At 40.0% G+C, this 13,494-nt stretch overlaps 1 protein-coding gene across 1 annotated transcript in view; it reads right to left on the bottom strand.

Annotated features, from left to right (window-relative positions):
- Positions 1–13,494, bottom strand: part of B3GLCT (beta 3-glucosyltransferase) — a 117,444-nt gene that overhangs the window by 28,376 nt on the left and 75,574 nt on the right. The window contains exons 10-12 of the mRNA XM_060079753.1: positions 12,661–12,780; positions 11,018–11,087; positions 973–1,086 (exon numbers count right to left, since the gene is read on the bottom strand). Coding sequence (XP_059935736.1) covers positions 973–1,086; positions 11,018–11,087; positions 12,661–12,780 — 304 coding nt within the window. The remainder of the gene's footprint in view (positions 1–972; positions 1,087–11,017; positions 11,088–12,660; positions 12,781–13,494) is intronic.

Genomic DNA, 13,494 nt, shown 5'->3' with positions numbered 1-13,494 from the left:
GTGCTCCGCAACGGGAGAGGCCACAACAGTGAGAGGCCACAAAAAAAAATAATAATAATAAACAAAGAAATAAATAAAGATGAACAAAGAGCATCTGAAGGTGAGGTGGCCAAATTTCTACTTCCATTTTTTTGAAATAAAAAATGTTTTGAATTAGAAAGCCTGCAATCTGAAGAGAAAAGCAGGTATACTTCCAACAATTTACTAATTAAAATCTTAATATATATGGATACATATATGAGCTTATACTACATATAGCCCATGTAGAATGTGGTTAAGTGCTACTCAGAAGTACAAGCAAAATGTGTCCTAGACCATAACAGACCATAAGCTTCAGAAGGATGGAAACTGTCAGCTTCATTCCTGCTTCCCTCAGTATCTACCAATGGCTGGCATACAGCAGTTGAGTAACAGTCCTGGCTGGATAAATGGCTAAAATTAAATGAGGAGATGCTTTGTATGGGAAGATGATAAATTAACTCTGGACACCCCATTATGGCCACAGTGAACTATGAAGGTACAAAGAAATCTATTATTAAACTCTATCGTAACTGTCATATGCATAATTGTCATGTGCATCAATCATATCAGTATGACCGACTGAAAACTTGTAACCTTTGTTAGCACTAAAAGCAGCACTTAAACTGCAAGAATCCGTCCACATCCATGGGTAAAGATGTGAGGGAAGGAAAGAAAGAAACTTACAGGTGGCAAAAATTATACTATTTATAAAATATTTCATTTTTATCCTAATTTACTATATTTACAGAGTGGACATTTTGCTTTTTTTTTTTTTTTGGTGGTGGGATGGTGGGTCGCCGCACAGCTTGCCAGATGTTAGTTCCCCAATTAGGGATTGAACCCGGGCCACGGCAGTGAAAGCACAGAGTCCAAACCTGGACTCTGGTGGACCGCCAGGGAATTCTCCAGAATGAACATTTTGAACAAGAGTCGTCAGAACTAAGGACTCACCTCTCTCTGTATTAGGAATTCCCAGATCCACCGTCGGAACAGAACTGTCTGCGTAATCGCTGTAGTATTCGATGTGACCTGCCTGCCCCGCCCAAGTCTGCTTTACGATGGGGACTGAAAAAATGAGAGAGGGGACCGTCACTGGCACAGGCATCTAGGAAGCCTGGAATCTCAAAGCGGCGGGATAACCACCTATAAAGGAAGGGAAGCATTACTTGTTCTTCTTCAGGTGTCTCAAGCCTAAGAGCTTGCTTTCTACCCTGAGAAATGCCAACAGCACAGGACTAAAATCCTCTTCTTGAGGCATTTTTACATATACTCCAGAGCCGAGCACTTCTCATTGCTGGAGATAAATACACTGCCTCCATATAAGGATAAATTTTCTAGTCTGATTATACTGTTGTGTTTACATTAATTTTAACTTTAATTTTGCTCTTTTCCCAATAGGCTGCTTCATTTAAAATTCACAACCGGACTTTTTAAATGCTTTTGACGGGGGGAAATATAATTACTTCTAAGGACTGGAATATTGTATGCGGTTGTAGCTGAGATGTAAACTTGCCTCCTTCACAGTGGAGGGGGGACCTTTTCAAACTATGCATATCTCTGCCCGAAGATTCTTACAGGACCACACAACCCTATAAAGGGCATGACCCTACCCCTGAGAATCACTGCATATGATGGCTGATGTCACTGAGCTGCACTTTCGGAAAATGTGGAAAAATAAGATTGAGAAACGTTGCAGATTCTAAAACTCTATCATGAACAGATAAATTATTTTAATACAGTGAACACGAACAGCAGAAAACTCTCCTGGTTTTCTGCATTTTAGGGCGAGATGCTCAAAGGTAGCTGTGTCTCCACACCTGACATACAGAAATCTGCTTGATCACTGTTTGATATTAATTCACTTGACCAACTATCCCAGTAATTATTTTCTTCTGTACTTTTTTTAAGTCACTATCTGCATCTCTAAATTTTAAGAAGGGGTTTCCATTGTTATTTTAATAGAAAAGATCATCATATCTAGATTTTATATTCTGTTGATTTAAGAATCTCAACTCTGATGAACCAGATCTTCAGTTAATATTTTGAGACTATCAGATCACTTATCTTTCCCTTTTCCCAATCTAAATAAAAATAAATGATATGCAAAAACTACCCATGCAACGCCAAATTTAAGCATCTAGCTATGTTAGTCAGCAAACTGGGAGAGAAACTCAGACAGCCCTTACATAGAAAATACAAAAGTGCACCATTTTATAGTGCCATTATTGACCAGCTTTTAAAAAAGAAAAAGACCGATGAGCTCTGGACATTTGCTGTAGTTGTGTATTTTAAGCCACTAAGTATTATTTTTATGCATTAAAATGCAATTCTTCTGCAATCATAAGAAGGCAGATATAAAGATTTCTCCATACCAGAATGGACAAAGACACAGTAAATAATAGATAAGGTCGCTGAGGGGGAAAAAAAAGAAAAAAGAAAAGAAATCCTTACTGTGTCCAAATTCCAGCACAACAAAAATCAACCTTGGCCCTGCAGTGGCAGTTTGCTTTGCATTTAATAAGCAGGACTTACCCAGACAAGGCTCCCCGCAGCCTGCAGCCGCTAGGGGTCGCACTCTTGGGTAAAATGTCCTCCACTGCATAAGGGGAAGAAGCTGTGAGGAAAGGCCAAGAACTTCCCTGGGTCCCAGCACCGGGGTCCTGCAAATTCTGCTTGCACTTTCCTCAGCCTTTAGCCTTCAGATTCTGTTTGCTCTAAGAGCTTTAATAAACAGGACAGGCATTTCTTCTCAATTCTCTAATTGGAATGAAGTTAAAATCAAGTGTGAGTTAGCTCTTCACTACACCTAACTACTTGCTTCCAGTTTTCGTTTGAAACAGATGAAACAGAAATGTCACTGAAGGTAAGAATTACTGTTAGACTCAGTGCCCAACACCCCGCACAGGGCCAGGGACATAGTAGGTGCTCAATAAATAGCAGACTGAGGACTGGGTTTTGTCAGAATTCCAACAAAAGGCCAAGGGCTCTTTTTGGAACTAGTTTAAAGGAAGGTTTTATTCTTATCAACGATTCATCCTTTCGTAAAAGACTGGTATCACCATTACCAATCATTTGAAAATAGACAAACCATTTCAACACAGTAACGTGTTCTGAGACTCTTAACACCAAAAGCATCCAGCAGTGTATCATGTCCCCTTATCACTGTAACACCTGTGCATTTGTAAAGTAAGGCTGTCTCCTACAACAGCAGGTGAAGACTATTTGCAACCAGAGTTGATTCAAAATTACTTCAAAATTGAGTAAATTCAAAATTTACTCAAAATTGCTTAAAATTGAATTCATTCTATTATTTATAATATATTTCATATTGTACTGAGGCACTAGATTCCTAAAGATATTAAACTTGGAGAAAATACTTCAATATAGTTATGTGATCTGCTATGTGATCTTTCAATACAGAGAAGCATACTTTCTCCCACATAATAAAACAACAGTGAATGCCTCTTTCCAGAATGTTTGCCACAAGAGAATTTAAAATTGGGGCAAAGTAAAAACTGTACTATTTAAAAAAACCCTCTGCCCAGATGGTATGTCTTGCACATGGCTTTAAAGCCTGGAAGCAGGAGATGCATCTCCCTACGAGGCACAGAACACACTTTTATTCCCAGTGAACTGACACGCAAAACTGACTACAAGTGAAAATGAACTGACACTTGAGCCCTGTACAAAATCTACCACGCAATCAATTGTGCATGATGGTTTTGATTTAAGGAGTCTGCTGTTTTCAATTAACAAACGGACCTTTTGTCTCAGTATGACCACAAAGTAAAGCCCTGGTTTCTCTTCTCTTCTCAGGGAGAGACTTAGCGACAGCACCAAGCGTGTGCTCTGATTCCTGGGTTTAGAGATGAGGCGTCTAGAAGACGGAAGAGCCCCCCTCCTGGCTGACCTAACACAGCAGTTCAGGGCAGTCTGGCCCGTCTTCATCTGCACAGCAGCCAGGGGAGAACCAAACCCTCCTTAATAATTCATGCACTCACTTCATCTAACACGGGGTGTGGCCTGCTAGCTGGCTGCATTTTCATTCAAACCCTCATGTTTTCAGTGAGCAGGCTGCACCATGGTACCTCCCAAAGGGAACACGGCTACCACACACTCTTCAGAGTAAGTGTGCTCAGACCTAGAGAGAAGATCACTACAGTGAAGATAGCAAACATGGTTTTGTTAATTCTGAAAGGAGTAAAGTGTTTATTTTTAGGAGCTCACGAAGCTGTGAAAAGGAACTAAAGGCTGAGCAAATGGCAATTTAACCTCTTTAACAAGAGGGAGACCGCAGGAGGAGAAACACCTCAACCCACCGCGAACAGAAACGGTGGCCACGAGGTATCTGAGACCCGCGTGGGAACCGCGTGGCAGAAGAACACAGAGAAAATTCGTAACATTCACTGACAGCTCACGTCACACAAGGAAAAACACATAACCCAAGAGGAAGTGATCAGGAGGAACGTTAAACTCCAGAGATCGTTTCCTTGCTTAAACATAACTTCACATGCTGTGGCAGTTCGTCACTTTATGTAAGACCTTCAAAGTTTCTTTAAAACCCTACCAACTGCTTGCATGTCAGCCAGCACTGCTGTTCCAATGCTGTCAATATGTATTTCTTTCTTAAGCCAAAAGATAGAGTATATTTTTGCTAACTGTGTCCTAAGTTGCTTTATTTCATCTAAATCAGAATCAAGACACAAGCAGTTATCTAAACACTTGTTTCACTGTTGGGCAAAAAAAAAAATTACAAGATGTAAAATCATTTTTTCTAATTTTGGGACTTGGCTTTATTATCAATTTTTTCAAAAGAGTATGAAAAATGAGTTCAATGTATATGTTCCCTTGCCTTGACTACAGCCTTAAACAGAATGTTCCATCCCTCACCCTCGTCCCTGGAGGAGCCAGGAGTAGGGGCCATGGCTAGGGTCCACCTAGGCTCGGAACCCAGGGCAGCGCACACACAGTGACAGCCTGCCTCCGGAGAAGTCACTGACTGTGTAGCCGGCTCTCAACTGCTCACAGATAAATACAGTCTTGTCTGTGTTTATTTTTTCCTTCACTGTCATTTGGTTTTTGTAACTTCAAGTGTTTCTACCAGAGTGCACACAGAAAGAAAAAAGAAAACAAAACCGCCCAGTCCGTGTATTCTGCTTGACGAAAGCAGTAATATGTGAGGACAAGATGGGAATCTGAATTCCCAGCTCAAAGTATATTTTAAATCATGTGCGGGTTTGAATTCCTGGCGATCCCCTCCTGCTACTGAAAATAAAAAGCCTCCTGCCACAGCTTCTGGCCATGTCAAAACTGACCCTGAGCACAGCAGAGCATCAACACAGCTATCAAATACTATTTATCAAGCATTAGATTTATAATACATCCACAGAAAGCACAGCACAGCTCTCTGTGGCACAAAGAACTGGGGATTTGGAGCCAGAAACCCTGAGCCCCAGGTCCCCCGCTCAGTCTACAAGATGCCAAGGTATTTATGTCTCAACCCAAAGGCAGCTTTCTCTATGATATCAAGTGAATAAAAATAATGACCACATCGCAAGGGACTGTCAACACGAAATCAGATGATAGAATACATGTGAAAAACACACCAGAAAATGTAAAAAAATATTAGCAGTCAGAAGCAGCTACCGTGTCGTTGTCACTGAAACTAAAATGATTGCTGGATGATTCTCTGGGCCAGCTGGTGACTGGACTAGGTTTCCAAAACGAGGAGCAGAACCCTGGCCTGGGCAGGTTTCACTTCCATCAAGCAAAATGGACATCAGAGCCCCTAAAATCCTGCTGCCTAGACTATCTTTTCAAACAAACAGGTCCAAGTTTAAAAATGGCTGGTCACAGCAACTCGGCTGTGACATCCTCAGAATTCCTCTGAGGTCTCAGGCTGCAGTGATCTCAGGCTGCAGTGATCCCAGATGCAAATTAAGAGCTGGTTTTGGGAGGCTTGGTTTTAATGCTCCTAACAGGCTTTGAAGATTTTATCATTTTTAAAGACCTTTGACTCAAAATTCAAATACAAAAGCATTTGATAGATATCTGAAAGGGTTATCACAACCTTATGCAAGGTTAAGAAAGCAATAAACTAGATTATTATAAATGGCTACATTAAAATCAGCAAACTTTTTTTTTTTTCATTTCTGTAGAACATGAAAACTACAACAGGGATGGTCCCTAATTTTACTGCTTTACTGTCAACTTGAAAAATGTGTTTCTAAAGAGAAAATACTACCACCCCCATCCCTAACATTGATATTGTACTCCAAATGCAGCTTCAAAATCAAATAAATCAATTTGAGCACTTCTGCTTGCTGTTTAAAAAAAAAAAAAAGCAGCTAGTTCATGTCCCTTGACACTTTTTTTTAAACATCTTTATTGGAGTATAATTGCTTTACAATGGTGTGTTAGTTTCTGCTGTATAACAAAGTGAATCAGCTATACATATACATTTACCCCATATCTCCTCCCTCTTGCGTCTCCCTCCCACCCTCCCTATCCCACCCCTCTAGGTGGTCACAAAGCACTGAGCTGATCTCCCTGTGCTCTGCGGCTGCTTCCCACTAGCTCTTTTACATTTGGTAGTGTATCTATGTCAGTGCCACTCTCTCACTTCATCCCTGCTTAACTTCCCCGTCCCCTTGTCCTCAAGTCCATTCTCTACATCTGCGTCTTTATTCCTGTCCTGCTCCTAGGTTCTTCAGAACTTTTTTTTTTTTTTAGAGTCCATATATATGTGTTAGCATATGGTATTTGTTTTCCTTTTTCTGACTTATTTCACTCTGTATGACAGTCTCTAGGTCCATCCACCTCACTACAAATAACTCAATTTCGTTTCTTTTTATGGCTGAGTAATATTCCATTGTATATATGTGCCACATCTTCTTTATCCATTCATCTGCTGATGGACACTTAGATTGCTTCCACGTCCTGGCTATTGTAAATAGTGCTGCAGTGAACACTGTGGTACATGACTCTTTTTAAATTATGGTTTTCTCAGGGAATATGCCAGGTAGTGGGATTGCGGGACTGTACGGTAGTTCTATGTTTGGTTTTTTAAGGAACTTCCATACTGTTCTCCATAGTGGCTGTATCAATTTACATTCCCACCAACAGTGCAAGAGGGTTCCCTTTTCTCCACACCCTCTCCAGCATTTATTGTTCGTAGATTTTTTGATGATGCCCATTCTGACTGGTTTGAGGTGATACCTCATTGTAGTTTTGATTTGCATTTCTCTAATGATTAGTGACATTGAGCATCCTCTCATGTGTTTGTTGGCAATCTGTATATCTTCTTTGGAGAAATGTCTGTTTAGACCTTCTGCCCATTTTTGGATTGGGTTGTTTTTTTGATATTGAGCTGCATGAGCTGCTTGTAGAGATTACTCCTTTGTCAGCTATTTCATTTGCAAATATATTCTCCCATTCTGAGGGTTGTCTTTTCGTCTTGTTTATGGTTTCCTTTGCTGTGCAAAAGCTTTTAAGTTTCATTAGGTCCCATTTGTTTAGTTTTGTTTTTATTTCCATTTCTCTAGGAGGTGGGTCAAAAAGGATCTTGATGTGATTGATGTCATAGAGTGTTCTGCCTATGTTTTTCTCTAAGAGTTTTATAGTGTCTAGCCTTACATTTAGGTCTTTAATCCATTTTGAGTTTATTTTTGTGTATGGTGTTAGGGAGTGTTCTAATTTCATTCTTTTACATGTAGCTCTCCAGTTATCCCAACACCACTTACTGAAGAGGCTGTCTTTTCTCCATTGTATATGCTTGCCTCCTTTATCAAAGATAAGGTGACCATATGCACGTGGGTTTATCTCTGGGCTTTCTATCCTGTTCCATTGATCTATATTTCTGTTTTTGTGCCAGTACCATACTGTCTTGATTACTGTAGCTTTGCAATATAGTCTGAAGTCCAGGAACCTGATTCCTGCAGCTCCGTTTTTCTTTCTCAAGATTGCTTTGGCTATGCGGGGTCTTTTGTGTTTCCATAAAATTTGTGAAATTTTTTGTTCTAGTTCTGTGAAAAATGCCAGTGGTAGTTTGATAGGGATTGCACTGAATCTGTAGATTGCTTTGGGTACTATAGTCATTTTCGCAATGTTGATTCTTCCAATCCAAGAACATGGTATATCTCTCCATCTGTTTGTATCATCTTTAATTTCTTCATCAGTGTCTTAACAGTTTTCTGCATACAGGTCTTTTGTCTCCTTAGGTAGGTTTATTCCTAGGTATTTTACTCTTTTTGTCGCAATGGTAAATGGGAGTGTTTCCTTAATTTCTCTTTCAGATTTTTCATCATTAGTGTATAGGAATGCAAGAGATTTCTGTGCATTAATTTTGTATCCTGCTACTCTACCAAATTCATTGATTAGCTCTAGTAGTTTTCTGGTAGCATCTTTAGGATTCTCTATGTATAGTATCACGTCATCTGCAAACAGTGACAGTTTTACTTCTTCTTTTCTGATTTGGATTCCTTTAACTTCTTTTTCTTCTCTGACTGCTGTGGCTAAAACTTCCAAAACTATGTTGAATAAGAGTGCTGAGAGGGGCAACCTGTCTTGTTCCTGATCTTAGTGGAAACAGTTTCACTTTTTCACCATTGAGAATGATGTTTGCTGTGGGCTTGTCATAAATGGCCTCTATTATGTTGAGGTAAGTTCCCTCTATGCCTGCTTTCTGGAGGATTTTTATAAATGGGTGTTGAATTTTGTCAAAAGCTTTTTCTGCATCTACTGAGATGATCATATGGTTTTTCTCCCTCAATTTATTAATATGGTTTATCACATTGATTGATTTGCATATATTGAAGAATCCTTGCATTCCTGGGATAAATCCCACTTGATCGTGGTGTGTGATCCTTTTAATGTGCTGTTGGATTCTGTTTGCTAGTATCTTGTTGAGGATTTTTGCATCTATGTTCATCAGTGCTATTGGCCTGTAGTTTTTTTTTGTGACATCTTTGTCTGGTTTTGTTATCAGGGTAATGGTGGCCTCTAGAATGAGTTTGGGAGTGTTCCTCCCTCTGCTACATTTTGGAAGAGTTTGAGAAGAATCGGTGTTAGCTCTTCTCTAAACGTTTGATAGAATTTGCCTGTGAAGCCATCTGGTCCTGGGCTTTTGTTTGTTGGAAGACTTTTAATCACAGTTTCAATTTCAGTGTTTGTGATTGGTCTGTTTATATTTTCTTTTTCTTCCTGGTTCAGTCTTAGAAGGTTGTGCTTTTCTGAGAATTTGTCCATTTCTTCTAGGTTGTCCATTTTATTGGCATAGTTGCTTGTAGTAATTTCTCATGATCCTTTGTATTTCTGCAGTGCCTTCACACTTTTTTAATGAAAGGTATCTGTCAAAAATCATCCTACACTGCCAGTGCAGGGGACACGGGTTCAACCCCTGGTCCGGGAAGATCCCACACAATGTGGAGCAACTAAGCCCATGCACCACAATTACTGAGCCTGTGCTCTAGAGCCCTCGAGCCACAACTAATCAGCCTGCACGCTGCAACTACTGAGCCCACATGCTCTAGGGCTCCCGTGCTGCAACTACTGAGCCCGCATACTGCAACTACTGAAGTCCGCAAGCCTAGAGCCCATGCTCCACAAGAGAAGCCACTGCAATGAGAAGCCTGCGTGCCACGACAAATAGTAGCCCCCCTCGCAGCAACTAGAGAAAGCCCATGCACAGCAACAAAGACTCAAAACGCAGCCAAATATATATATAAATAAATAAAAGAAACTTAAAAAAAATTCATTCTACAGAGCTCTTACAGATTATGAAAAAAACAAAAGAATATTAAATCTAGGTTAAATTTATGATAAATGAAATTTTAAGTGCTATATTGATTTTTGATAGTATTTTAGGACTCATATAATGAATGCATATGTTTATTTAGGCTGATTTAATAGGACTTAGAATTTATCATGCCTATTTTAGGTAACCATGAAGGTTTATAGTAAATGTACTTTTAAGTCAGTGTTGAGTATAACAAGATTTGAATTTATGTCAGTGTCTTAAACAACACTTTAATCCCAAATTATAATTTTCTTTTATTTGGAAAATATGTTCCCCTTTAAAATATAATTTGTAAATATATTAACACATAAATTATATAAATGAACTCCCCACATAGCTCTAATCCCACAAAAAAAGACAGCTGGTTTAGAAATCTCTCCTCTATAAATATCATACTCTTGGTGAAATTGAGTCTGTTCATGGAAAAACATTAAAATATGTGCTAAAATTAGAAAATGCAAAAGACTGTCTAACCTTCAATTTCAGAAAAGTGCTGCTTGAAATAAGGTGAAAAAGAGATAAATTATGTATTTATATTTAAGGTAGGCTTTTAAAAAAATAGTATCATAACAACTTAGTAGAATTCTGAAATGACACCAACAATTTGAATAAAAACAACATTCATCTATCAATACATGCAGGATTTCCTTAAGAAGGAAACATTGCTTGTAAGGCACATCTTTCCTTTTCTCTATATATCTACATGTGAGCAAATACATATCCTTACTTAAAAGTTCTGATGTGTGCATTAGAAATAAATATAAAAAGAAGGAACAGTGTTAGAAAAACATTCTTTTTGGCATTCTGTTACCCTGAAATCCCCTCTCGTACTCTTCACACAGCTCAGAGACTGCACTTGGACATAACAGGACATTGTTTTGCAAAATGGATTGTTATTCACTAACTGTCTCCTAGGTTGCCACAGCTGAGCTTTTCCATTTCCAACTGAAAATACTGCTCTAATCAGTCCTTAGAAGGGCTATGACCACTCATGTTGCAATACAAAATTGTCTTTTCTAATTGATCTTGGTGATTGAAATGGTATGATGAGGAATACTGATTAAATAACTGCTTTTACTTCAATGACATATTTGTCATTGTCCCTTTTATTTAGGTTGAGTTTATATCTTGTTTGTACTGTTTTTTTAAAGGCAGTTTGCATTTTTAAAGTTCAATAAAAATGAATAACCCAAAACATACTTCTGTCACCATGAAATTTCTTGCATGTCTTTACTGCAACAAAAATATCCTTCTTCTTCACTGGATTTCCCTAAAAAAAGAAAAAAAAAGAAAAATATATGCATACGTGAGTCAATGTGTCTTAACTGCACATCCACATTAGCTCTCACATGCTCTCAAGTTCAAATTCACCAATGTCAGGGACATCAAACTTGTCTGCAGGATTAAGTTTTAGGGGAACAAAGGAACTGTAGCTCCGCTGACCACAAAGTCTTTGCTTAGCCAGAACGGCACCAGGATCCCAGCTCTGCATTTCCACTATGTCCCCTGGACGAGTGTCCTAAGCTCTCTAAACTTCCGCCTGCTCACTTAGGAAATTGGGATGATAACCACCCATACGGCTGCTTTTATGACTACTATTTATTAAGCGCATCACAGGTACCCAGTAAATGTTGGCTACCTTCCCTTTCCTTTTTCCAGATGGTGAAGATTCCGACAAAGGGAGAGAGAAGTAGGGGGATGTTTTAGTGTAAAATAAGAGATGACTCCCTTCTGGGGGCCCAGCCTTACTTTGATGTTAAAGTATTTTTATGGCCCTTTATTATCTACCCAAATCTAGGCAACAGCAATGTTCTGTCCTCTGCCAAAGGCAGGATAACTTCCAACACTTTGGAGGAGCCTGGAGCCCTGCCCTGGTTCCAGCCCAAGCCAATCACTCAGATGAAGCAGCTCACGGAGGGCCTTGCAGACAATCCACACCCAGGCTGTGGGCGCTTCATGGAGGGAGCTGGGTTGGGCGGTGTGTTCTGGCCCCTTTATTGCCATCTTAGGCCTGTAGTGACACTCAATCCTAATTCTGCATCATTTTGGGCTGCTTTATAGCAACACGTAACTGCAGTTTTGTCATGTCACTCAAGGCACTAGGAGGTCAACCCTTCCAGATTGTCCAGGAGAACATTAAAGAATATGCAAGCATAATGTCTAAAAAGACATCTCCCCCTCAGGAACTGTGCCAACAGTACAGATTCTCTCCCACTGTTGCAGTGTATGTCTGTCTGTGTGTACATATATTCCTCTTTGAAAATGCAACACACAGACTTCTGTATCAATGCCTTGAAAATAACAGACATTTGAGGTAGTGAATATATTTTTCATTATGAGGAAGGATTGTTAACCACCCAGTTGAGTCCCAGGGTCTTCAGGCCCATCCTGGGGACTGGTCCAAGGGTCTACCTTAACAAGTAGGTTCATTCTAAAAGTTCTGGACAGTCTCAGGTGAGATCAAAGCAAGGTCACTGGCTGAGAAAGTAAAGGAGGTGGGCTCGAGGAGAAGGCTTAGGAATAACGGGAAATGTCTGAGATTGCCGCTCTAGGAAATAGAATAGGAATTCCAACAGCTACATGCTACGTCTTCAACAAAAGAAATAACTCCAGGCTACACCTCCACAGCTCTCAATGCCACTCTGCTCTCTTCTCTTCTGCAAAACAGGGTAACGACAGTGCTCACCTTGTAGGGCCAATATCCCTAGAAACATGATGTATAGTTCTCACCTGGCACATGGCAGATGTTGGGGTTTTTTAGGATGGAATGTGCTAGGACAACATTGTGCACAGCATGTATGTCTTCCTTTGACACGCAAGGAAGCTGTCCTTCTATTACTTACGCAAAGCGGTAGAAAAGAATGAAATGTAGTGGCACAGGAAGAGTCCACCCCGTCTGTACAAAACTCAGGCACAGGAGTGAGGGGCGGTCCATCACCACTGTCCCAGATGTAGAGAGCGATCTGTCACACAGGAAACTGGCATGAATGAAAGCTCTTAACCAGCACCACAGGTCGACGAAGGTAGGAAACATCTCAAGGGCAAGCAGACCTTACCTTCTCTAGAGAATATTACATTGAACCACATCAATATGTCAGCATTCAACAGTTCTTTTTTTTTTTTTTGCGGTACGCAGGCCTCTCACTGTTGTGGCCCCTCCCATTGCGGAGCATAGGCTCCGGACGCGCAGGCTCAGCGGCCATGGCTCAAGGGTCCAGCCGCTCCGCGGCATGAGGGATCTTCCCAGACCGGGGCACAAACCTGTGTCCCCTGCATCGGCAGGCGGACTCTCAACCACTGCGCCACCAGGGAAGCCCTTTGGGTTTTTTTTACTTACAAAAATAGTAATTCCATGTGGAGCAATCTAATCTTTTATTAACCGTAAATAATTAATTAAGAATCAGTATTCTGACCTCCAAAAAATTCCAAATTGTCATAAGCAATTTTAGGGAAGCTATTTTAGGGATTCTAAAACATCACAGAGCAAGATAAAAGGAAATATCATGACTCTGGTTTCCTGCAGGATGGTAATTACATACCCTGAAAAACCGACTGGCTGAAAATATCTAAAAATATCAGGATAAAATATTTTTAAAAGCATTTTAAATGTATTGCTAACTTGGCACAAAAATGTGGAGCTTATGAGGACAAAAATGGAAAGTGAGAACCTGGGGAAA

Source organism: Mesoplodon densirostris, chromosome 17, assembly GCF_025265405.1.
Source record: "Mesoplodon densirostris isolate mMesDen1 chromosome 17, mMesDen1 primary haplotype, whole genome shotgun sequence".
In the NCBI taxonomy this organism is placed as follows: domain Eukaryota; kingdom Metazoa; phylum Chordata; class Mammalia; order Artiodactyla; family Ziphiidae; genus Mesoplodon; species Mesoplodon densirostris.
This window is presented reverse-complemented; position numbering and strand designations above follow the sequence as displayed.